Below are 27,442 nucleotides of genomic sequence, written 5' to 3'. Positions count from 1 at the left end.
TTAATTCCATTTCTAACTTTCTCTCCTACTGCATCTTCTCATTTTAGTTTACCCACCACTAAAAGTCTTTCCAATTTTTCTGTCTGTCCCTACGACTAAGCCTCCTACTCCATTTCCAACTTTGTTGGTTGAAGTTATTGTTGAATAAATATACCTAAAACAACATCACAGTTACAGATATTGATTTCAGCCTCCAATTCCAAGCCCATCCCTCCTGAACCATGACTTTACGCAATAAATATCCCTAAGAATAGCCCAGTGGCAATAACCCTCTTTCATACACAACTATCTTTTCATTTTCATAGTTACATCTCTTCCCCTCCTACAATTATCGATCCCGCGCGAGTGGTAGTTTTTTCTCGGCAGTCCATAGTCCATAATACTGAAGAGGACTGTAGCTTACAGGCCTGCAACCAAAAAATTGTTTCCCATTTGATAGGTGAATTTTATATTTTAATACACGCTGATTTCAAAATTACGACTAAAATTACTGTATCACATCAATTCTTTTCACTACTTAATGTTATATTTGCATATTTCAGCCTGTTATTTTTGCTAGAAATTCTTTTTTCGTTTTCAGTATGTAAAATGGCTTCTAGAGGTTGCTTTATAAGTCCGAATAGCTACTGTTATATCTGTGGATAATTTGTTGTAAAGAAGCAACAGAGAAATATTACGGATTTCATCAAGGAAGCATACTATGCAAACTTTAGAGTGAAGCTGGGTGACCAAGATACGGACTGGGCTCCTCATATAGTTTGTTCAATGTGTGTGGAAGAACTGAAGCAGTGGACAAAGGGTGAGAAGAAGGCCATGCGCTTAGGTGTTCCAATGATATGGCGGGAGCAGAAAAACCAGTAATGATTGCTATTTCTGCACATACAAAGTCCAAGGGTATAGCTCGAAGACAAGGAAAAATATTACCTATCCGAATCTTCTATCAGCATTGCGACCTATTCCTTATGGTCCAGGTGTGCCAGTCCCATCACCTCCAAATAGTCTAGAGTCTAGACTATTTGGAGGTGATGTACAACTAAGTTCAAGCTCCGAAACTCACAGCGATAATGCATGAAATTTCTGCCTTGGAGATGAGAGCAATGAACCTCAATTGTTTGGTCTGAGTGAACTAAATGATCTGGTGAGGGATCTAGGACTGGCAAAGGAATCAGCAGAGCTTTTAGGCTCAAGACATCTAAGAAACTGTTAGCTCATGGTACATCATCGTGAGAAAGCGTTTGCCCCTTATTTTGACCAGGAAAATGACTTAGTGTAATGCATTGATCCGAAAGGACTCGTAGAAAAGCTCGGTATATGTTATAACCATGAAGGATGGAGAATCGTTACTGATTCACCGAAAAGAAATCTTAAAGCAATTCTTGCAGGACACTCGGTGATCATGAAAGAGTCCCATGAAAATTTGGTGGTTCTTTTAGACAGGATCAATTACAAAGATCACAATTGGATGATCTGTGGTGATTTGAAGATTGTATGTATGTTGCTGGGGCAGCAAGCAGGGTACACGAAATTCCCATGCTTTTTTGTGTGAGTGGGACAGTAGAGAGAGGAATCTGCATTGAACTCAGGAACGTTGGCCTAGTAGGGATTCACTCACACCAGGGACAAAGAATATCTTGCGAGAGAGTTTAGTGGACCCTAAAAATGTTCTACTGCCACCACTGCATATTAAACTGGGACTTATGAAACAAGAGCCCAGACTACAAGGATATCGTAGGAAGAATCCTGGGAAAGTTCAAGGCTTTGGGATGCAACACGAGTCTCAAAGTTCATTTTCTACATGCGCATCTTGACCATTTCCCAGAAAATTTAGGAGATGTGAGTGAAGAACAGGGGCAAAGGTTCCACCAGGACATAAAGGAGATGGAAAGAAGGTAGCAAGAAAGATGGAATGTTAGTATGTTAGAGGACAACTGCTGGATGTTGCACCAGGAGACTTCACAAAATGCCTACAAATGTAAAGGTTACAGACGTAGTTTTCATAATTGTAAACAACAGTTAAGAGTGCATTTTAATCAGTTAGATTTATACCTCTTTCATTCAATCTTCTCTAAACAAAGGATCAGGCAAACTCTGTTATTTCATTTAGTCCTTTAATATATAATAAGCTCTACAAATTTGTGCCTAAACCTTGCGTAGTAGGTAAAACTGTGATGATATTTCGATTCAGCACCTAGTTGTATTTACCTAGTTGTATTTTGTGGGAAGAGAGCCATGCTCGTAGTGACCCGCTGTTGTATCTTTCCGCATCCACTTTTTTCTTAAAGTGTTCATAGTGACGCTGCGTATTTTGGTCTCATCAGTGTAACTAGCATTTTCTTTTCCATTTCTTCATCCATGTGTGTATGTGTGTGTGTGTGTGTGTGTGTGTGTGTGTGTGTGTGTGTGTGTGTGTGTGTGTGTGTGTGTGTGTGTGTGTGTGTGTGTATTCACCTTGGTCGCCTTGGTCCTTGGATCACGTGTTGGACTCGTGATCGACAGCTATTTCCTTCCCAAAAGAGAGCTCAGAGCTCGTATTACTGATCTATGGGTCATGCTATGACCTTACACGCACACACACACACACCCAACTCCCCGCCCACGAGAGTTGGAGTAACGACTCGAAGCGCAGTGATACTGAAATTATTTCAGCCCTGGGCAGGATTCAAACCCGGACCGCCGTAGTGACAGTCGGGAACTCTACCAACCGCGCCACCTAGTGTGTGTGTGTATTTACCTAGTTGTATCTTACTGGAAGGGGAGCTATGCTTGTGGTGTCCCGTCTTCTTATCTCGTTTTATCTAGACTGTTTTTAAATTCGTGTATCATTTTTACACACACCACATTTTTATCTAACGCGTTCCAAACATCTTTTGCCCTGTCGGGAAAGCTGTTCTTCTTAAGGTCTCTTCTATAACTGTCTTTCTTGATTTTCTTTCCGTGTCCTCTTGTATCTCTACTATCCCATTTTAATCCTCTCCATTAATAGTTTCTATGCCTTTCATGATTCTATGAATATTTATCAAGTCTCCTCTCTTCTTTGCTCTAATGTCTGTAGCTCAAATTTTGTTAGTCTCTCCTCATATGATAGTTCTGAGAGTGTTGGTGCCAATTTCGTAATTGCTCTTTGTATTCTTTCAAGTTTTATACTAAATAAAAACAATAATTCTCCGGTTTGCGAGTTTTTCTCGAGACCCGGCAAAACGGTCGCACCGGACCCTGGGTAGGTGTAAGGGTTTATTCAGTTCGTTTCACGTTTTCAACTGGAACTGATCTGATTCACGTTGTTCATTTATCAATATTATGAGTTTTTTCGGATATTGTTATCGTACAAGTACAGTGACGAAGCTTTTGAAAAACTCGAGTTGTTTGACGGAGAAATTTTGCGAGAGAGTACGTGTGAGTTCGAAAAACATCACTTTGCGGGTTATAAGAATTTTACAAAACATGGGGGGAAATCGGATCATGGGGATTACCAAAGGTATCATTTGGAATAAGAAGAAGAACTCGAAGAAGAATTCGAAGAAGAAGAAAAACTCGAAGAAGAACTCGAAGAAGAACTCGAAGAAGAAGAAGAACTCGAAGAAGAGCTCGAAGAAGAAGAAGAACTCGAAGAAGAACTCGAAAAAGAAGAACTCGAAGAAAAAATCAAAGAAGAAGAACTCGAAGAAGAAGAAGAACTCGAAGAAGAAGAAGAAGAACTCGAAGAAGAAGAAGAAGAACTCGAAGAAGAAGAAGAACTCGAAGAAGAAGAAGAAGAACTCGAAAAACTCGAAGAAGAAGAAGAAGAAGAAGAAGAACTCGAAGAAGAAGAAGAACTCGAAGAAGAAGAAGAACTCGAAGAAGAAGAACTCGAAGAAGAACTCGAGGAAGAACTCGAAGAAGAAGAAGAAGAAGAAGAAGAAGAACTCGAAGAAGAAGAAGAAGAACTCGAAAAAGAAGAAGAAGAAGAACTCGAAAAAGAAGAAGAAGAAGAAGAAGTAGAAGAAGAAGAAGAAGAAGAAGAAGAAGAGCGAGCAGCGCCGCAGGCCAAGTCCCCCGGCGTAGCCGGACCGGCGCAGCCGGGGGCTTGTTGTTAAAAAAAAAATAAAAAAATTACATGGTGACCACGTCGTCGCTGCATACTCCGATCTTGGTCTTATCAAAGTGACTAGTATATTTTTCACCATTTCTTCGTCCAGGAATGTAAATGCCACTTTGATTGTTCTTATTAGATTATAAGTTTCTCCAAAAATCTTGTTTGTATGTTTCTCAGGGGACATATTATTCATAATAATGACTCCCAGTTCTCATTTTCTACTTTTTTAATTTCCTCCTTTCCCAATTTATATGATCCCACTATTCTTGTTTTGCTTCTTCCAAATTACATTATACTACACTTCTTAATATTGAATTCCATCTCCCACTTCCTACTCCATTCTCATACTTTATTGAGATCACTTTGCAGCGACTCACAATCTTCTACAGTGTTCACTTTTTTCAACAATTTTGCATCGTCCGCAAAAAAGCTCATATAACTTTCAATTCCTTTATCCATATCATTAATATATATAGCAAACGTTATTGGGGCCAGAACTGTTCCTTGTGGAACCCCACTAATCACTTCATCCTAATTAGAGTGTTTGTCTCTTATCACCACTCTTATTTTTCTTTCATGCCAAAAGTCTTCCATCCACTTCAGCAGTTTGCCCTGTATTCCTCCTTTAGTTTCTAATTTCTTAAGCAACTTCTTATGTGGCACCTTATCAAAAGCTTTTTTTCAGGTCTAGAAATGAACAATCAGCCCATCCATCTCTTTTGTGTATTGCATCTATTAGCTTTGAATAGAAACACATTAAGTTTGTGACGTATGATCGTCCTTGTCTAAATCCAAATTGCCTTGGATTTAGTACGGTTTTTTGTTTTTTTCCAAATGCTTTACCCCATCTAAATTTGAAAATTCTTTCACAAATTTTAGCTATCGTACTTGTAAGAGAGACCGGTCTATAGTTGGTAGGGTCTTCCTTGTTTCCCCCTTTATATATTGGTACTATATTTGCTCTTTTCCATCTGGTCCATGCGATTTTCTGACATCGAGATTACTCAAGTGATTCATTATTTCTTTCCTTGTTACTTCTATCTCTTTCATAGGGGGGACTTTCTCCTCCCACTCGACATCTCTAAATTGTATGTTCTCCCTCGTAAACACCTATTTAAAATGCTTGTTCATAATTTCTGCCATTACTATTTACTCCGTGTATTCAACTCCTTGTCGTAGTTTCTCTAATTCTTGTTGTTTACAAATATGTAAAATAGTTTTTGGTAGATCTTTACATTTTTCTATGACATCTTTTTCGTATTTTCTCTTTTCTTCTCTGCACACTTGTACATATTCATTTCTACAACTAGTATGTATTTTCCATTTCTCAGGTCTTTTGTCTTTTTCCATTTATTCAAGCTTTATCCCTTTTGTCTTTTAACTCCCTACATCTTTTGTTGTACCAGCACTTTACATATCCTTTTTCTTGTTTTTGTCTTGGAACATACTTTTCCACTCCTTCTTTATAAATTTTTGTCAAAATATTCCATTTCTCTTCTACTGTTGTTTCCTCCTTGTGTATCCTTTCCCAGTCTGCTTTTTGAAAGAATTCTCTTATTTTATCAAAATTTGTTTTTCCATACATCAATCTTCCCTTTCTATATTGTTCGTTTTTTTCTATGTATTTTCCTAATTTAGTTCCAGTTCAACCAATATGTGGTCACTTTTACTTATTGGTGTCTTATATTCAATCTTGTCCACTATTCCAGGTACTGATGTGATGATTAGGTCCAGTCTCGATGGGTCTTCCTCATTTCTATACCTAGTATTCTCTTGTATCCATTGGGCCATTGTATGTTCTACAATCATATCAAGTAGTACATTTCTTTTTCATGAAAGTAGCACTACATTTCCCCATAGGTCGTCTCCACCCTTCACTATCATCTCTTCCCAGCATATTTCTCTACAAATAAAGTCACCCATTATAACTATTCTTCCTCCATCTTCCATTATCTTATTTAGTGTTATCCTTGTTTCTTCTAACATATTTTTGTGTTCTCTCTCTTCCCATGAAGCCGTTTTAGGAGGCATATAATTTACTACAAACTTCCTGCTCTTCCCATCCCTGTCCTCCATTTCCATCATAATCATCTCTACTGTATTCTTTCCATATGTGACATTCCTCACATTTATATCTTTCTTGGTCAGGAACACAACTGTACCCCCTTGTTTTAACTCTTTTTTTCTAATCCAATAATTATATGCACCATGTCCTACACTGTTGGGTGGCAGTGGACCTTTCAATTTTGCCTCTACAATTCAATTATGTCCAGTTATTTTTCCTTCAGATAATCATTCGATTCGTTAAGCCTGTTATTAAGACATCTACTGTATATTTGTGTAAGACACTTTTAATTTTCTGTTACTTCCATCGTGTTTTCTGCTTCCCTTCCGTTTTTCTTTGCTATAAACCATTTCCTCATTTTCATATTCATTACTCTCAAATAGAATTTCTCTTTTTCTGACTGTTCTGTTCTCGTTTTTTTTTCCTTAGCTTCTAGTTTTTTGTTTTCTCATCCTCTCTTTCCTCTTTATTAATTTCTCTTTTTATCCATACCTGTTTATACTGATCACTTTTTGCTAGTTTCCCTGTTTTTGCTAAGATATTCTCTGCTGTCATTTGTGACCTGAATTTAACCTTAATTGGTCTGGTCTTATCTGTATTGTATTTCCCTATTCTATATACTTCTTCAATTTCTTTCCATGTTTCTTGTTCATCCTCTTGAACTACTTCTAATATCTTGTTTACCTTTTCCTTCTCTTTTACTCGTGTAGTCCTATTTGGATTATGCTTCTCTTCCATCCCTAATATAATTATACATTTCTTTTTATCCGCTAAGTCTCTATATTCTCCTTCTCCCACATCACTTTAATAACTGTGTCTTTAGTTTGTTCTTTCATCTGTTGGTTTACTATTCCTCTAAATTCAATTTTGTTGTTCTCTTGGACTTTCCTCCAACCTTGTACCTCTTTTGCTATGGACTTTTTATTCTCTTTATTATTATTCTTTAATTCCTCATTCTCATCTTTTACTTCTTTTAACTGTCTTTTTAATTCTTCTATTTCTTTATTTAGGTTTTGATTCTCCTTCTTTAGATCTTCCAATTTATCAACTCTTTGTGTAATCCGTGTAAATTGGCTGAACCTAACCTCCCACTGTTCGTTTATTTTCTCTAATTTTTCCTCTAGACTTGCTAATCGGGGGAGGTTGTCACCCCCTCCCTCATTAAATCCATGGAAATAACTATTTCCACTTTATATTGTGTTGTTCTTATCTATACTTCTAATTTTAACGCCTTTACAGATATTTTCGAATTCACCTGCACGTCTGCAACCCTTTTGTTGACATTCCTTCTGACTTCCGGGGCCCGTTCGTGCCCTTCCTCATTTCCTTCCATTTTCCACAGTAATCCCTCCATTTCTCCTTTTCTTCACCTTCCCACTACACCACGAGCTTTCCCCTTCCCTACTAATTCGAAGTTTTCCTGAAGTTCCAAAACTCGCTGTCACTTCGACTCGTGTGTGTGTGTGTGTATATATATATATATATATATATATATATATATATATATATATATATATATATATATATGTATGTATGTATGTATAGTGAGGTGGCAATTGAAACGTTAAGCCATCAAAAATATGGAAAGGAACACAACGCCTGCAGATAACACCAACAATGACAGAATATTCATTTCAGTTCCTAACACTAAATTTGCACAAATAGTAATTTCCTAAAAAAAAAAAAAAAAAAAAAAAAAAAAAAAAAAAAACAACAACAGCTACATCACCGGGAAAGAAAATTGGCGAGCTTACCAAGAAAACAGAAAACTTACAAGAAAATAAAAGCGTTGTATATAAAAAAATTTGTGCAGGTTGTGAGAAGGCTTACATCGGTGAGACAGGACGCGGCCTGGACAAAAGATTACACAAGAGGATTTAGGGTAGAGCCAATAGGGCTGCGGCATAGGGCCCCGCGCCAACTCCATCACAATAGTATTTTTTTTTTATTTTTTATTTTTTTTTTTGTATCGTTATAAAAAAAAAAAAAAAAAAAAAAAAAAGTAATCAACTGACTGACTAGGCGCCGAGTGACACTGTGACTGACAGCACGTTTCATGAAAATTGGGACGATATTTTAATGGAGGATGAACCTGACAGGGCCCCGCAACATGTAAATCCGGCCCAGGATGGGAGAGACGACAGAACATCAACTGCGCTTGTGGCTCACATCAATGAAGATCATCTGCCGATCTAGAGGGAAGCACACATATTACATAGGAAACCTGAAAAAAGGAAGGAAAGCTTTGGAGGCTCCATACATTGCCACCGAAAACACTACAAATTCTCGCGGGCACAAACGTCCATACAGTTGGTGGTTGGCGAGTGTGGAAAAATGAGCCTGGGGTGAGGTCACACAGGGTTGTCAGATCACAATGAAAGCTGTTGATGGATTTTGATTCTTCTCCTATTTTCAGTCCACTGAGGAAGGCCCAAGAGGTCGAACCGTCTGGTTTTGAATAAAACTCTATATTGTAGCTTCGTTTTATTTTGCCACCTCACCTCCGTATTTGTCAGTATATATATATATATATATATATATATATATATATATATATATTGTTACGGGCTGGCTGGTTTGTGAAGATACGTTACGTATAACGGATAAGTTCTTAAGAACCAGCTCACTTCTAGAAGCCACTGTAGGACTGAACTATCTGGTCAGGGCCTAGATAATTCGTAAGACTAGAAGTAAAGGTAACAAAGAAGATTCCAGGAAAGGAATATTAAACTAGCGATAAAACTAGTAAACGAAATTATTAATATGGAAAATATTTACAGGCAATCAACACAAAAGAGAATGGGCAGTAGGGTCAATGGGACCGTTACATGATTATAAGAATATGGAAATTATCGTTCAAATAAGAAACATAAGATAAGTATACAATATGGTACTATCTAAGTACAAAGAGATCAGGAACATGCATCAGAATAAGTAATAAGTACAAATATAAGTAAAGTAATGCAATGTATATCAGACACGTAATGTAGGCAAAAAGGGTGATCACTTCACACCAATCGTCTCATGAATCTAAACCTTCTAGTTTTTATCAAGAGATCAATATGTGGGAAAATGACGACGAGTGAGCGATTTCCACCGCTTATATACCATTGGACCGGAAGCGGGATACTTCCGGGTGAGTGTGCGAGTGAGTGAAAGGGGGGGAGGAGGGTAAGTTAACACACATCAACATGGGTAGTTTTAGGACCCTCGACTCGCTTGAACAATCTATTTATTTAGTAACTGTCAAATCTGTGCGCTCCGAACTATTCAGGATTTCGCTTGTCTGTTTGTTCTACAAGAGTGCGCACCTTTCTCCGCACGTAGGCAAGATTACATATAGTGGACGGGCGTTACTGCTTAACATTGTTACAATACATACATAGACAAGAAATATGAACATAGTTATGTAATACAAAGGAACACAATTCTATAACATAATTACACATATGACGTAATATCTAATATTACGTTACAATATATATATATATATATATATATATATATATATACACGTACATTGTATTGCAGGTGAGCACAGACATCGGAGGAACATGCACCACCGACTTCACGGGCACCTCCGCTGCTGCCCCGCTTGCGGCAGGAATCGTTGCTCTTTCCCTCGAGGCCAAGTAGGTAGTCCAAGTCCTCGTATGATGTTTGATTATGAGTATGTGTTCATTACATATTTCTCTTGAGAATGAACTGTTTACAGCTCACCCACCCATTTATTTATGTCAGTAACTCACATAGGAACTCAGAAATAGATATACAGCATTTGAGAACGGGATCTAAACTAATAAAAAAAAAAGTGTGTTCCATTCGTTCCCTCTTTCATTTTTGTTTAATCTCACTGCTTTGCATTTTTTTTTTTTTTTTTTTTTTTTTTTTTTTTTTACGGTAATATTGAATGATATTTACCTTCCTCCATTTGCATGGATAGTAGTTCCCACGACTGTGAAAATCTCTTAAGTCAATCAAAGAATTACAAAGGAGGAGCATGCCGACAGGAGACCTTTTGGTCCATAACTAGGTCGAATGCGGAAAAGATATAATAATGATAAATAGATAAAAGAAAAATAAATGAAATTATAATAATATAAATGATAAATAAAAAATAAATGCATAGGTAGTTAAATAATAAACAAACAGGTAGATAGTAATAATAAATTGACAGATAATTAATAATAAATGAAAACCAAGCAAATGATAATAAACAAACAAAAAATAACAAACAAATAATCAAATAATATAAAACATATGGCAGTCATAAAAACATAAGAACGGAGGAGACTAAAAGAGACCATAAGGCCTACACTAGGCAGCTCTATATCTATTACCACCTACCATTCCCATCCATAAATTTATCTTCTCTTCTCTTAAAACAACCAATAGTTTCAGAGCTCACTACTACATGGTTTCTAATTCTATTCCTTTGATTAATCACTCTATTGGTAAACCAGTTCTTGCCTATTTCCTTCTTAAATCTAAATTTGTCAAATTCAAATCGATTACAACGAGTTCTGTCTTGATATGATGATTTTGTTTGCATCATCCTTGTTGAAGCCCTTGACCCATTTGAATACTTCTATTAGATCACCCCACACACTTCGTCTTTCCAGAGAGTGTAAGTTAAGGTACCTAAGCCTGACTTCGTAAAGTACAATTCTGACTCTACTGGGTCCATGTCCTCTCCCATGAATAGGATTCCTTCATTTCATATACTTGTCCAGATATTTCCTCGTGGATGTTCACGTTTAATTTTCTTTTCTGTACAGAACTCACATGTTGAATGTTTATGCATGACACGTTTTATGATGTTGGCCATCAATGATCATAATGCCTGAATTATTGGTAGACTTTGCCGATGATGAGACTTATGGATGCTCTAGTAAAGGGGTGGCTAACCCTTGGCTCGCGTGCAAATCCTGGCACGCTAACGATTATTTTCCGGCACGCGAAAGATGCAGGTATGAATAAACCTCTCCAGAACAGGACATAAGAATGGAGGAGACTGCAAGAGATCATAAGGACTACACCAGGCAGTTCCGTGCCTCTTACAGCCTGTTATCCCTATCCAAAATACTATCTGATCTCTGAAAACAATCAATTGTTTCAGAGCTGGCTACATGGCTACTAAGTCTATTCCATTCGTTAAACACTATGTTGGTAAACCAGTTCTTTCCCGTTTCCTTCTTAAACCCAAATATGTCTTCATGGCCTCTGTGATCCCCGTCTTCCTATTGTATGGATGTGAAATGTAGACTCCTTCAGCACAGCCTCAGAGAAGGGTCGTGTTTCAAATCAGGACGTACTCAATGATGCAGACATGAAACAAACAAACCTATCACTGAGCGTCAGCTGAGACACTGTGGTCACGTTTCGTCTCCTAGACGTTCACCCTGCCCACGGGGCCATCCCTGAATTTGCCCAGGGTGGGCGAGGCCCAGAGGGCATCCATATAGGTCGTGGTAGTGTCAAAGAGATTGTATCTACCCGGATATTGATAAGATGGATTGGTAATCTGCCTGGGAGCTTGGTAGGAATAATTCTTAAAGCTTGTGAGAGCCCCCATCACACATTCAAAATTCTTGTCAAATGTTGTGAATTTGAAAAGCCAGAAGACGACTTCGCTTACAGCATTCTAGACTTCCCTAAGGGCAATTCACCATTATGTATAATATTCATATAGGTTTAAATTCTTTTAGTTTGACATTTAGCTTCTCAGTACAAGACACAAAGGTGATTTGACATTTGGAAATTCAAAAAATAAAATATTGTAACCTAAGTCGTTTCTACTCAAACAACTCACTTGCCCAAAAATTCTTTTGAGTGCAGCAGCAATGTGACCTGGCGGGACGTTCAACATGCAGTGGTGTGGACGAGCCTGGCAGGTCCTCTTCTCCACAACTCCGGCTGGACCAAAAACGGTCGCGGGCTTCTCGTGAATCCTCACTTCGGGTTTGGACTGCTGAGCGCCAAAAATCTCGTCAGTGCTCTCAAGGATTGGGTCAATGTGCCCGACCAACATATCTGTCGCCTCAAACCAATAAACAGGTAAACTGCATAAACGGTTACGAAAATAGCTGTTATCTAGCATTTTTGCTCCGATTATCATTATTGTTGCTGTCCTGTTGATTATTACCTTGTAATGTCTAGCTCTTGATATGTGGCACTGTAATCGTGGTTTGTATACCACAATACATCTCTGTTGAACAATGTTGTATTGAAACATTATGAAAATAAAGCAAGTAGAACATGGTACAAGTAGAATATGGTAGAATATTAGTCAAAGTTTGAAATTCAACTGTGCACAAACATGTGGAGCTTTCAACAGTTATTTAAAGGTCAATTGAGAGGGTTTTGGATTTCTTTATATTTTGTTATTTCATGTATGAAAATATAACTTAGAAAAAGCTAGAACACTAAAAAGCACATTTCTAGTCTTGATTTTTATTCAAAAAGCATGATCTTAAAAGTGACTCATAGTAGATAAGCTCTTCAGTGTCGTAGTTACATTTTCCACCGCTAGGGCACTGATGACGTAACAGCCATTGTTTACATTCTTTGGGATAATATATTGCTCACTGCACCTCTCCATATTTGTCAATTTTCTGCTTTTTACATGAATGTTAATTGAAATGAAGGGCAACAAGTAGTAGTCTGAAAGTGGAAAATTTATAATGATAATTTTCAATCACCATGCATGCATTTTACCATTCTCAATATGAATTCAGCCCCCTTGTGCCTGAATTACCGTAGTGAAATTACATAAAGAGATGTTTGAAGTTACATATGTATTTGCCTTCCTTTCATTACTTCATAAAAAAGTGCTGGGACTTCAGAGTGTAGAATGGGTGTTCTCTACATTTGAATTGGTGGTGAAGAGAAACTCAGGCCGAGTTCTTGGTTTTAATCAGTTCTGTTCTGTTCTTGGTCTAACTACTACATGCATGGCAAGCCCTCAGGAAAGCTCGGAGGGTTGTCAAAAACATATACATATACAAAATATTTACAAGGGTTGCCAATAAGGAATATTGAGAAGTTGGGTCGCTTCGGTCGGTAGCGTCGTCGACCGATGCAGGTGGCTGATCCCAGAGACACAGCTGGGATAGAGGTTTGACTTGAGACGCCAAGAATCTCTTGTTGCCAAAAGGGTGTAGTCAATAAACGTCAGTTAGCTTGGTCCAGAAGTCCCTGGGAAGATTCGCAGCTTCCGTCGAAACCACATCTTGTAGCATATTGTGCGTGCGCGCACGTGCACGCCAGTATCGAAGGGAGACCCAGCTACGAAGATGCGCAAGTCATCGGAGTGTTGCAAATATTGACTATAACATGGCTTGGTTCGATACTATCACTGACCCCAGTGATATTGGTGCTACAGAGATAGAAGAGAGAATAACACAAGGCAAACCAGGCCTGATTGCAGGATCTGGGCATGAAGACATATTCACAAAATGGTGTAACAATGGTGGTAACTAAAATATTCATGAATATAAGGAAATGTGAACAATAGTATGAACATGCAGAAAGTAGATACTGTTTTTCCATTCCCCTAGGCAAGAATATACATTCTATGAACCTGTTGCTCGATTCCTAAGATTATAGTGGGGAAGGGGATTTGGAGGTTTTGGTTGAGAGGATTGTTGATGGTACTCTATTGCAGGAATACTATGGTTCTGTGATTGCAAGACGGTCTTCGCAAAATTGTGCAAACTGAGTTCTTTGACTTTGTTCTTTGACTGATGTCCAAAGATACGATAGGTTCCAGAGAGTTTGGGGGAGAGCGTCGAAGTGGGGGTGTGGTTAGAAATGTAAACAATGTAAACATTTATGTTATTTGCAGGGCGTCTTGTCCTGAGTTTTGCCGATTTTGACATGCGGGAGGAGTTAGTGCATTTTTTTTTTCGCTTGGAAGGCATGTCTACAGCTGGTAGTGAAGTGGAAGAGTTAGAGTCGTGGGAATGTGTGTGTGTGTGTCGGTGCCATCTAAGTTAAGCGCTGGTGCATCCTCGTGTGACGAAGCAGAATTAGTTTGAGCAGTTGTGCTAGAATTAATTGGTGTAAATCAGATTTTGCCTGCTTGTCCACGTTGATGTGATTGATTTTAGGGGAATTTGCTGATGGCAATGCAGGGAAGAAGTGATTAGCATAAATGATGCCATGTTGAACGGGGTAAATGATGGTATTATATTGCTTCATCAATGTTAAGCCTATTAGGATATCAGCAGGAAAATGGACGTCAGCTACGTAGGTGGTAACTGGAATGGCTAGGCACTCATCTTTGAAACTAATGTCTAGAGAAAATTTACCAATGATTGGGAAAGGTACACCATCTACATGGCAAAGGTTGACATCGGGGGGGGGGTCCAAAATGGTGAAACATTTTGTTTCAGTGCGGAATCTGTGGAAACTGTGTAGTGTCATGATGTTAACTGGGGAAATACTTTCACTTTGGTATTACTAGACTTAGCACTGAAAGTTAAGGAATCTGAAGACATGTCTGGGATATCCAGGGTGTGTGCCGGTAAGGTTGCAAGTGGAATATCTTTGTATGGAGTGACTGTCCTAGGCGTGCACCGAGTCTTTGTATCCTGTGGTCACAAGGGAGATGTGTTGTGTGAATGCCTTGCAGGAGATGTGTTACGTGACTCTCTAGCAGGAAATGTGGTACGTGAATGTCTAGTAGGAAGGTTATCTGGGGATTCTTGTCTATGGTGTTTTTGTGCAAATAAGACACAGCAATGATCAGTCGTGTGAAAGCAAATGCCATGATGCTCGCAGTATCGGTTCGGTTGTGACGAGTATCTGTGATAACACGTGTTAACGGGATGTCCTGGTTTGTGACAGTGCATATAAAAAAAACAGTCTTGTTCTTGAAGGAGAGCGTTGTCGAGAGTGATGTCGCGTTCATGATGTATGTCGTGCTCTCGTGTGATGTGAGGGGATCGTGTGACCTGTGCTATCGTATGTGTTGGTGCTATGGGTACTGACTAACTTTGTATCTGCATGATAGCTTGTTCTGTGTCAGAGAATTTCCGTGAGAATTCACCTCATGTGATTCCTGGTGTGAATGTAATGGTGCTGGCTTTTTGGAGTGTGTCTGGGTGTAGTTGTGAGAGCAGTCGAAATAATGCAATGAGGGAGACTATGTTATCTAATGAAATTGTGTTGTTTGAGACCCAGTCTGAGTTTTTGAGACTCTGAGTTTGCTCTTAAATGCTGAATCTATTTTGACTGCCTTTTCTTTAGTGGTGTGTGGGCCATGATCATACGTTTTTGCAAGAGATTATAGGGGGGAAAGTGTTCCAAGTGGCTCAAAAGCCACAAATGACCTTTTAAAATGTTCTACAAATGTATCAAATGAATGAGTTTCCTCAAACAAGTCAGACTGAATGACGTCACCAGCTAATGTGTTATTCTTGTCAATTTTGGATGTTAGAATGGATATCTTTGTTTTGTCGTCTGTGACATTCCTACGTAGTATTTCTGAGTTAACTTCAGTGAGGAAGGTGTGTACAGGAATGTTCCTACCGTTAAAAAGTGGTAAACTTCTCTCGTCCTGAATTACTGTAATGAGATTTTGAGTTGTCATGGTGTTGTGAGTAGTTGAATTGTCTGAAGAGTTGGAAGTAGAAGGGGAGGCATGGTTGGTGGAGACGTAGCTTGGCTTCGTGTATAGGGTCGGTATGTCGAGTCAGAGAGGGCTTTGGACACATTATATTGAGAAAAATATGTGTGGAGACTGTGTTGGAGTATGGTGGTGACGGGGCTACAGTGGGGGAAGGGTGAGAAGAGATGGAAGGATTCATTGCTGTAAACAGGGGAATCAATTAGTAGGTGGTTGTTGGAAAGGGAAGTTAAAATATATGCAATCAAGATGGTACTGGATTATACGAGGACGAGATAAAGGTGAGAGATTCTTGCACGGTTTAGATGCGGTGAATGGTGGAGCGTTAGTTCGGAGATGTCGCAATGATCTCTGGCTTCGTAATGATGATTGGGCGAAGCTTGATGCGATGTCAGGAAGAGAAGATGGTCCGACTCGTGCAGTCCAACGTCTTTGTGTTGTCGTGGTGGAGGCGGCGGGCGTTCCTCTGGTGAAGATTTTCCTTTAGGGCTGAAGAATGCGTCTGTATGTTGACGTGGTGAAGCGGCGGGCGTGGTGGAGAATGTCTCTGGTGGAGATTTTCCGTCGGGGCTGAAGAATACGTCTGTATGTTGACGTGGTGGAGCGGCGGGCGTGGATGTGGTGGTGAAGAAATCAGCTGAGAGGTATCAGCGTAGAACTAGGGCTTCGTTTCTTGGTTGCAGGCAGTGCAGCTACGAGGGATTACCTCATATGTAAGATGCTTCAGCGAAGATTGAAGCTGTCGCTGAATTGTTTGCTTTGTAGTGCCGTGGGTTGTGGGCGATGGAGCTAAGAGCGTCAGTGCTTTTGGCTCGTAAGTGGAATGCTGGAAAATGCTTCGAAGTAATTAGTGTTGCAGAGCTACTTTGATGTCCACGGCTGTAGAGTTAGTGTCACTTTGCAATCCCAACACTGCCACCACAATGTAGAATGGGCGTTCTCTACATTTGAATTGGTGGTGAAGAGAAACATAGGCCGAGTTCTTGGTTTTAATCGGTTCTGTTCTGTTCTGTTCTTGGTCTAACTACTACATACATGGCAAGCCCTCAGGAAAGCTCGGAAGGTTGTCAAAAATATATACATATGCAAAATATTTACAAGGGTTGCCAATGAGGAATGTTGAGAAGTTGGGTTGCTTCGGTCAGTAGTGCCGTCAACCGATGCAGATGGCTGATCCCAGAGACACAGCTCAAGATAGAGGTTTGACCTGAGATGCCAAGAATCCTTTATTGTCAAAAGGGTGTAGTCAAGAAACGTCGGTTAGCTTCCGTCGAAACCACATCTTGTAGCATATTATGCGTGCGCGCACGTGCACGCCAGTATCGAAGGGAGACTCAACTACGAAGATGATCAGCTACGAAGATGCACAAGTCATCGGAGTGTTACAAATGTTGACTATAACAGGAGCAAAGAAGCACACAACCTTGTGATACGATTCCAGTGCTGATGTTTGTGGACAAGGCGAAAGGTGACCGATATCCTTGAGAAGTGCTTTCTGTGTTATAATGAGCTTAAGCCCTTTGTGTGCTTTTGAACCTGAAAGCAAGATAATAAGCCTATTGTTGTGTGGTGCACGATTGCAAAGCAGATTATATCATGAAACAAGTGAAAAAATATATATATATGCTCTCTTGGTAGTAGCTACTATTCCTCATTATTTTCATAATTTTCTTTTTTCGTTTTTATTTATGGTTTCCATTACCTTTAGTGCGATAGGGAGGGTTTACTTGTCAGTCACGGACGAGGGCCCGTAGAGGATAGGTCCGGAGGGAGGACCTCTTCAAATGTCGTGGGCTGAGAGCGAAGAGCCACAGGAGGGAAGGTCCAGGGTGAGGGCCTTCAAGTGCCGTGGGCTGAGTGCGAAGGGCCACTTGAAGCTTGGAGATGTAGTCCCCGAGGCGACTTGTTGGAGAGAACTGCTTGTGTCCGAGGCGACTTGCTGGAGAGAACTACTTGGCTGTGCCCGAGGCGACTTGCTGGAGAGAACTACTTGGTTGTGCCCGAGGCGACTTGCTGGAGAGAACTGGATTTGGATCTAGACTAGTTAGGACAGACCACCCGTTCGCGCGGGATCGGTTTTTGTGGGAGGGGAAGAGTGTCTGTAAAAAAATGAAAATATAGTAGTGTATAGAAGACGGCTATTGCCAATAAGCGCTTTTTCGTGGACGATTAAGGCGCGGTTGATGGTGGTGGCTCGGGAGAAACGGGCAGGGAACTTGGACGCCTGGGATTAAAATCACCAAAAGTTGAGAAAATGGTAGGAGGCGTAGTAGTAAAGGTTAAAAAACGGAAAAATCTTTAGTGGGAGGTAAACTGAAATGAGATGTAGTATAAGAGAAAATTAGAAAGGAAGCGAATTTTAGTAGAAGAAAGTACGTGTAGATGTTTGTGCGTGGGGCATGGTTATGTTCGTTAGAGGTGTGTGTATATATCTTATGAGAAGTGACTAGAATTCACTCTCCACGTGTGGCGTTGCTGATTAAACCCAGCTAGGTAGCGCGTTCCCGATTAACCCCAGGTGAGGCTTGAGCGTTCCTGATTGACCCCAGGTGAGGCTTGAGCGTTAAATGGGTGGTGTCTACGACAGAACGTCGAAAGACAGAATGTCGAATGGTCAAAATGTCGACACGACGTATGGTCGAATGCGACATAATGTCGAAATATGCATTTCACTGATTATTCGGTCATGTGTGCCTTTTATATTAGTGGCACTTGATTAATCATGACTAAAAGAGGTTGTTTGAAGTTGGATATTGTTTTAAAGAAAATCTTACTCGCCAATAAAGACCGATATTTCCCAAATTACTCGACCCATCTTGGAAGGCTCTTGAGATGTCGGAAGAGGGGACAAAAGCCAAAGCAGTGAGCTGTTTAAGTCTCTGCAAAACCACTGTCGTTCACGTACATTTCACGCAAACCCATATCCACACTACCTTTCTCCAGTGCGCTTGAGCAAAGTGAAAGAAGAAACAGGCTTCGACCTTCTGCAGAAACAGGATATCCTTTGCAGCTTCCATCGCAGCACGTTCAAAGTCACTTCTGTAAACATTGACCCTGAGATACAGACCGCGTTGTGATGCAGCTTCTTGGATCGCTGAGAAGATACGACAATAAGCGTCTTTGGTTTTCTTTGTTGTCAACACGAAAAGGAGATGCAGGATTTGCCCCATCACTGGTGCATGCAGGGTGTAGAGTTGATAAAACAATCCCGGGGAGACGTCAAAAGTGCCATCACCGTACCATACCGAAGAATTCGATAAATTTCTCAGGTTGTTGTTTGAACAAAGCACTATGGTCCGATCACTGTTGCCAAAACTGATATCAGCCATAATCCAAGGGTTCCTCCCTTGTTTTGTCTTGATGTGAGGATCAGGTAGGGTAAGGTCTGGAAAGCCCGGCTGGCTTTTACGACGCTGCCTCTGAATTAGCCTTTTGATGCTCGACTCCTCCGGAAGATATCCACGAACCTCTTCTGGAAGATGGCGGCTGGAGAGTTCTTGGCATATCATTTGCGACGTCCCTTCCAAAGTTTCTTTGGCGATGCGCCTAATCCTGGACATCGATTGCTGGACCTTAACCCTTGCAGGATTCAGTCCATGTATATTGTGAGCTTTTGTGGTTACTATCACATCATCAACAGTTACAGCTTTTCCTGAACAGACATGGTCCTCGCAGCGCCAGTATATTTTTTCCTTAACACATTTGTTTTTGGTGTAAAGAAAACCTTCGTATGAAAGATTTTTTCCTCCTTTATAGCAACGAAGAATTCTGCCATGTTTTCTTTGTTTTGTATTCGAATGAATATAGTTAAAGAAATTATTTTGAAATTAGAATATTCACTTTATGGACAGACAAGAAAGTTTTTTCCTCCTTTTTGCATTCGAATGAATGTAGTTCAAGAAATTATTTTGAAATTAGAATATTTCCTTTATGGACAGACAAGATTTTTTTTTTTTCCTACTTTTTGTATTCGAATGAATGTACTTCAAGAATTGATTTTGAAATTAGAATATTCACTTTATGTACAGTCAAGAAAGTTAATTAGGGATAGCACCAAGTTTTTGGTGGATATTTCAGTTATTACTGTTGAGCGTGAACACAGGCTTGCATTTTTCGGTACATAATCACGTCGATATCTGAAATTTCGACATTTTGTCGCAGTTGAGCGTGAACACAGGCTTGCATTTTTCGGTGATTTTATGTACACAATCACGTCGATATCTGAAATTTCGACATTTTGTCGCAGTCGATATTATGTCGTTTCGGCATTCTGTCGTTTCGACGTTCTGTCTTTCGACATTGTGTTGTACACCGAAATGGGCGATATCTGAAGCGTAGTCAAACGAGTGGATCCGATGGCAGTGCGAAGAGGGGGCAGTCGGGCGAGTGTTGTTTTATCTTTATCCTTCCAAGCACAATTCTGAAAGCAGAGAATTACGTGACTTCGGAATTATGTGTAATTGTCAGAAATATAAACCCGCTCGCCAGCGTCAGCGAAGAGGGCAGGCGTGTACTGGCCGGTCGACAGGAGAGGCCCGGCACATTCTCCTCCATAAGACTATAAGATGCTAGGAACGTGCATTTTAGTGTTCTAACTTATTCTAAGTTATATTTTCAGGGATCCCCCCATTTACTCTTTGGACATTTAGTCTCTGGACAATTAGTCCTCCACTACTTAGTCTTCTGACAATTAGTCTTCCTTTGAAAAATAAATGTGGACATTTAGTCTTCCCAGTAACTTGTCTTCAAATTGATAGAGGATATTCAGCTTAAAACTTCAGTTACTATTATCTTATTATCAATTAGTGATTTAATATAACCATATATAAATGATAAATAAGATAAGAATAGGAGAATTAGAGGCTCCAGGGTACCTTATATTTCACGCCTGGTATGACGTATAAGTTGATTGATGTGCTGCTAAAATGAGGTGTATGTGTGATGGTGAATCAGTTGCGTGAACGAGTTGTCCTAATTTCTGTGGACGAGTTTGCCAAGTTGGCAGTTTTGCGGCCCAGTTGTCCGAAGACGAGTTATCCGTTCAGTATATCAGTGAGGAATGTGAAAATAAATAGCTTAAGGTCAGGTCTCCCTATTGGAGGTGGTCTTCCAAGTACAAGGATGATCGGTTGACCTCAGGTCAAGAGTAACAAACTCTGGAATAACATTAATCATTTCCTTCTACATAGAATACAAGGTAAAAAAAAATGTGTATATCTTAACACATTATATATCTGGCGGACTGAAATTCCCTTGCAAAGCAAAACCATCTTTTCTTAGAAGTGAAAATGTATCTCAAATCCAATAAGGGTTATGCGCTCATAATAGATTTTATTTTAAGACAATTTTGAAATTACCTTGTGAAGTCACAATATCTTGAAATAAGACAGAAAATTCTCTTTTGTAACCAAAGACGTTGAAACAAGACATCACTTAAAAGGGGGTACATATGCATGGAACCGAAACGTCCGTGTTCGACAATTTTATGAGGCCTAAACATCCGCATACCTTGGGCAACTTCTTTGGGCCACGGAGGTGACCCGACCCTGGACGTTTCGGCCTCATGAAATTGTCAACACCGGACGTTTCGGCCCCATTCATATACCGCTCATAAGTCATGTCTTATATCAACTTATTTGGCACCAAAAGGAAATTTTTATGACATTTATTCATAAATGAATAAATAAATAAATAAATAAAAGTAAAGAAAAGTGTAAATGATATATTAACCAAAGTAGTTATGTTGATACTTCAAAAATAAATAAATAAAGAATAATTATTGGCATTTTGGTATTCTAAATTTAAAGTAGACGTGGAATAATTTCTAACTTATGTGATTTTAAAGAACATCAGAAGACTAAATGTCCAATTTTAGAAGACTAGTTATCAGAAGACTAACTAGTGGAAGACTATTTGTCAGAAGACTAAATGTCCTACATCCATATTTTCATACATGAAATAACAAAATACAAAACAAATCCGAAACCTTCTTAGTTGACCTTTAAATTCACTTCGGTGTTCTTATTCATCCTTAACTGCATATTTTACTTTTATGAAGCATTTGTTAAAAAAACATAAGATGGTACAAAAATGTTTTTATATTTTTGTTTATAGCGTGTCTTTATCGGCTGAAAGAAACCTGCACAGCGAAGCTATAGCGATAATCCCATACCACACTCCTGGTCATATGGCCACTTCCCGAAGATTGAGTGTGGTTGGAATTTTCCACCAGAATCATCAGAAATTTAAAATTCCCGGCTATGTGCAGGCATGCGCATTGTCGACCCCACCTCCCCCTCCCTACCCCTCCCTTCTTAGCCGGCTCGCCTGAGTCGTCATTTCTAGCGCGGAAACGGACTGAGCGGTATACCCGCTGCCGGCCTTTGGTTTTTTGCCGGTGAGTCTGTTTCCTGCTTTTAATCAACTGATAGTTTCAGCGCTTTCTGCATGGTTGCCGGTTTGTCCCATTCTTCGACCACCCTATTAGTGAACCAGTTGTTGCCTTTTTAAATCTATTTGGTCCGGTTTGTGCCCATTGCTGCGAGTCTGGTGGTGCGGAGGGGGGCTCGTCTGGCCTCTCGGCGGCCCCATACCTCCTACGATCAATGGCCCTCTAACGCCTCACGGCTTGCATCGTCAGGCCCTAGGCGTAGACTTTGACCTTATACGCTCGCAATTCGTCCTGTCTCCGAGTCGTCCCTGGTAAACAACCCTGGTCCTCTCGGAGGACAGGGGGACGTGTCTTATGGTACGGAGGGTGGCGCCCCCGAGGGTCATCAGGCCTCTCGGCAGCCCCATACCTCCGACCATCAATGGTCCTCTAATGCCTCACGGCTTGCATCGTCAGGCCCTAGGCGTAGACTTTGACCTTATACGCTCGCAATCCGTCCCCGTCTCCGAGTCGTCCCTGGTAAACAACCCGGGTCCTCTCGGAGGACATGGGGACGTGTCTTATGGTACGGAGGGTGGTGCCCCCGAGGGTCATCAGGCCTCTCGGCAGCCCCAGGTCCAGACCCAGGCCGAGACCCAGGCCGAGGCCAAGGACAAGGCCAGGGCACAGGCCGAAGCCGAGGCCCCAGACCCAGGCCGAAGCCGAGGCCCCAGACCCAGGCCGAGGCCCAGGCCCAGGCCCAGGCCCGGGCCCAGACCGAAGCCCAGGATCAAGCACAGGCCCATGCTCAGGCCCAGGCCGAAGCCCAGGCCGAAGCCGGAGCCCAGGCCGAGGCTGAAGCCCAGGCTCAGGCCCAGGCCCAGGCCCAGGCCAATGCCCAGTCCCAGGCCAAAGCCAAGACTCAGGGCGTGGCCCTCTAACACCTTTCGGCTTGCCTTTTCGGGCGGGCCCGTGAGCCCACCTTCCTCCCAGAGCCGCTCACGTAGACCCAACAGGAAGTCCCGCTCGAGAAAGAGTTCTATCTCTCCCAAGAGGCCTAGGACGCTCAGCTCGTCCACACCCTCCACATCCCGGTCACGGCACCACCCTCCTTCCGTCCCTGATAGGCCCCGTCTTCGACTCTGCCCTATCTCGCTATCCGGCCTTTCAGGCCGCGCAGACCAGAGCATCCCACCCACCCTCAAGAGCAGCCTTCTAACGAGCCTCCGACTCCGGCCCCCCCTCCCACACTCCCTCCTGGTCCTTCCCTCCGCCCCTCCGCGCCGGCGGTGAGTATAGGACTGAAAGGCCCCTCTCATGATGAACCCCCCCACCCCCAATCAGACGACAGTCGGGTTGGGGGACGGGGTGGAGGACCACCTCTGTTCATCTTTACCTTATCCTCCTACCACGACGGACTCTTACGAGATCCGCCCCTTCTCATGGTATGACCTTACATACATCCCCCTTGTGTAGCGGCGAGGGATTTTATTCAGCAAAGAGGGGGTCTCGCCTGGTGGAAACGCTCAGTACGGGGTCCTCTCATCACCTGAATTACATCATTTGACGTCTCGATCTGGACTCCGCCCTACTAGGCTGTCCAGGCACACAGGAAATGACACCTCGATATATCACAATGTGATCCTGTGACGTCAGTGATCCTTTGAAGTCACTATATGATTCTTGGATGTCAAAATGTGTTTCTGTGACATCACGATGTGATCCTATGACGCCGTGATGTGATCCTGTGACGTCCCGTGATGCTGTGACATCACAATGTGATCCTGTGACGTCGTGATGTAACCCTGTGGCATCACGATGTGACCATGTGACATCACTAATTCTGTATCATTACTGTATGGTCCAGTGGAATTACAATGAAAACATATGACGTCACGATAGGGATCCTGTGACGTCATTTTGTTGGTGTTGTCACGATATGATTACATGATGCCACGATGTGATAATAGTTCACGATGTGATCAGGTAACGTCAATATGCGATAAAGTGATGTCACGGTGTGATAAGATGATGTCATTATGTGATAAAATGACTTCACGATGTAGTCCTATGACGTCAGTTTGTGTCCCTGTGACGTCACGAGGCGATCCTATGACGCCATGATTAAATCCGGTGACGTCACAGTATAATCACATGATGTCACTAGGTATTAAACATATGGAAGTCAGCTTGTGGGTGATGAGACGTCACAAACTGCCATAGCACACTATTGGATGAGGACGCTCGCCACGGGCTTCGAGGACTTCCCGCGGGAAGACTTGGTGTGAGTTGGATACATACCGAGGGTCCAGGCCCGTCTTAGCGGGAGACGCTCAGGGAACGTCTTCACCCAGGACGAAGCCTCTTGACTAACGCCCACGGACGAGGTCGCTCGGAAACGACCTCGGTCTCGCATGTATGTTGTTATACGTTCTACAATCGATTTTGTGACTTCACTACACCCTCCGGGGATCAGGATCCACCTTGCCCTACTAATTTGATTCTCTTTACCATACCAAAAAAGGCCCAGGAAAAACGAGACTGGCTATGAACCTGAGCACACTGAACAAATTCTTGAAAGCCCTGCGATTCAATATGGTGTCGGTGGCTCAGGTCCGGTCAGCATTCGGGGGGGGGGGGGTGCCTCAACTTCGCGACCCCGGCCCTTCCACTGAGCCGCTTGGGGCCCCGACGGCTGGTACGGGAGGTCGACAGGAGCATACTGCTCCTCCCGCGCGACCTTCCCGGGCCGGTACCCTCAGCACTCCACAGCTTGTTGCGTCCCTGGCTTCGGTCGGGGGCCCTACGCCGGTCAGTCCCATAGTCCCCGCCCCCACCTCGAATGGCAGGAGCGGCGGACGCCTCGGACATGGGGTGGGGCTTCCAGTCGAGCTGGAGACATCAAGCTTGCCGGGGATGGTCGAAAGGTACAAGGTCACTACACATCAACCTTCGGGAGCTGATAGTGGTGAAAGAATGACTCGAGCGACACCCCGAATTCTCCTGCATGAGTGTTCGCTTGGACATAGACAATGTGACGGCAGTATAGTGCGTGCAGAGGCAAGGTACGGCCCGACCAGGTCCACTCCTAGCCCTGTCGGAAGACATCTTCGCCGAGGCATCACGCAGGGCCATATCACTCTCGGCGAAGTATGTTCCGGGCCGGGAGACCTCCGTGGTGTGGCAACTACGCCCACAAGTGTTCGAGTCGCTCTCCCTCCGCTACGGCACCCCAGAGGTGGACCTGTTTGCCGCCCCAAACACGACCCAGCTCCCCCTCTACCTCACCTGCATCCAAAGGACACGCACAGGAGGCCCAGACGCCTTCACGGAGGACTGGAACAGCTGGAAGTACGTATTCATTTTCCTCCTCCAGCGACACCGGTCCTCCTGAAGGTGATGCAAACCCTCAGGTCCTTCAAGGGTCAGGTCCTCCTGATAGCTCCCTACTGGCCAACCCAGCCGTGGTTCGGGGAGCTAATGAGATGGGGCCCTTCTCCCCTTCTACTGGGGTCAGCCTGCCTAGCCAACAGCCTTACCGCACCTCTCCAAGCGTCACTCCAACTTGATACTTGGAGTTTCTACGGGGAGCTCTCAGCCAACTCTTCTCTACAGAGGCAGCAGACAAGATGCTCAGAGCTCACCTTCCGTCCTCAGTGCGGCAGTGTGGGTCCTGCGGACGGAGATTTCGGAACTGCCTTCGGAGACACACGATGGGGACCATCTCCGCCAGCACGGTTCTGGACTTCCTGACTTGGCTGGCTGACTCCACCAACAGGGCACCGGCGACTATCTTGCCTCACTATACAGCCCTTACTGATCCGCTACGCTTTGGCATGAACATCCGAGTGCCACAGAGGGCGCGAACCCTCCTAATGAAGGGGATCAGCGCCTCGAGAGAGCCGAGACATCAACCGGTCCTGGCCTGGTCCTTGCATCGTCTTCTGCAGTACCTGGCGTTCGAAAAGGCCATTATGGAGGAAGAACAATTCCCTCAACGTGTCGTCTTTCTGCTCGCCTTGACTACGGACTACAGGGCTTCACAGCTGGCGGCAATCACCCGCCACCCGTCCTTCTCCAAACTGGAGGAGGACAGCTCGGCCCTAACCCTCTCTCCATCACCAACATTCCTGGCCAGGAACGGCCGAGCGGACGACATGATTGGCCCTCTCAGAATATAATCCTTCCGGGAGGGAGGACGCCCACAACCGCTGCGCCCGGTCCGTGCGTTCGAAGACTACGTGGAGCACACGGAAGAGATTTCTGAGGATCATCTCTTCTACAACTCGAAATTTAGGATTCCCCTAACCCCGAGGTCCCGGGCGCACCTGCTTTGCCGCATTTTGGAGAGAGCCGACCCGGGCCATGCCCCGCACGCCCACAGCATCAGGGACTTCGTGGCATCGCTGGCGTTTCTCCGCACCCACTCTGGAGCGGGTGCGGGACCTAGGGGCAGGACATCGACGACTCCCGTGGGGACAAGGTGTCTCTACCACTCGGTCGCCCCTGTCCCATGTGTCGCCATGGGAATGGCTCCAACCCTCTCATCTTAAAAAAAGAAATAAAGAAAAAAAAAGGGGGTAGAGGGGACAAAGGGCGACCGAGGAGTGGGGAGGGGCCCAGGAACCGCTGAACAGGATACGATTTTCGTATAATTTACGCATTGTGTGAACAGTGCAATGTTGTGCATGTCACATTCTTCGGTGTGGGTACTTGACGTTTCTTTTCTCCCCTCTACTGAGTGATAAAATGAATAAGTCTCCCATAGGAAAGACACATGTAATAACGGTTTGAATCAGGCTTCACCTCTCCTCCCACCTGTCCTCGTCTCATGCATAGCTTCGCTGTGCAGGTTTGTTTCAGCCGATAATATTTCTTTGTCGCGGCTCGTGCCGTTTAAATTGTTTTTATCGGCTTAAGAAACCTGCACAGATTTAGGGTCCCTCCCTCCTCCCACAGGGGAAGCCTTCATTTCTCATTGAAGTGACGACTCAGGCGAGCCGGCTAAGAAGGGAGGGGGAGGGGGGTCGACAATGAGTATGCCTGCACAGAGCCGGGAATTTTAAATTTCTGATGATTCTGGCGGAAAATTCCAACCACACTCAACCTTCGGGAAGTGGCTATATGACCAGGAGTGTGGTATGGGATTATCGCTATAGCTTCGCTGTGTAGGTTTCTTAAGCCGATAAAAAGAATTTAAGCGGCACGAGCTGCGACAAAGAAATATTGGTGTCGATTTGCTTGAACAGTGAAGTCAGGCGTTCTTATAATAAATATACAAAATAAATCTAAATTTTACACTGA

General features: G+C 42.7%; 1 protein-coding gene across 3 annotated transcripts in view; it reads left to right on the top strand.

Annotated features, from left to right (window-relative positions):
- The window catches only part of LOC143027766 (neuroendocrine convertase 1-like), a 159,656-nt gene that overhangs the window by 101,201 nt on the left and 31,013 nt on the right, over positions 1 to 27,442 (top strand). For all 3 annotated transcript variants that reach the window (XR_012966647.1, XM_076189294.1, XM_076189293.1), the window contains 2 exons: positions 9,669 to 9,769; positions 11,976 to 12,194. Coding sequence is in view for 2 of the 3 variants with exons in the window: in XM_076189294.1 (XP_076045409.1) it covers positions 9,669 to 9,769; positions 11,976 to 12,194 (320 nt within the window). In the remaining variant the exon portion in view is untranslated. The remainder of the gene's footprint in view (positions 1 to 9,668; positions 9,770 to 11,975; positions 12,195 to 27,442) is intronic.

The sequence above is a fragment of the Oratosquilla oratoria genome, chromosome 8 (genome assembly GCF_046742065.1).
Source record: "Oratosquilla oratoria isolate Oo_2021 chromosome 8, ASM4674206v1, whole genome shotgun sequence".
NCBI classification, from domain to species: Eukaryota; Metazoa; Arthropoda; class Malacostraca; order Stomatopoda; family Squillidae; genus Oratosquilla; species Oratosquilla oratoria.
The sequence above is the reverse complement of the archived record's forward strand: the minus strand, read 5'-3'. Positions and strand labels throughout refer to the sequence as shown.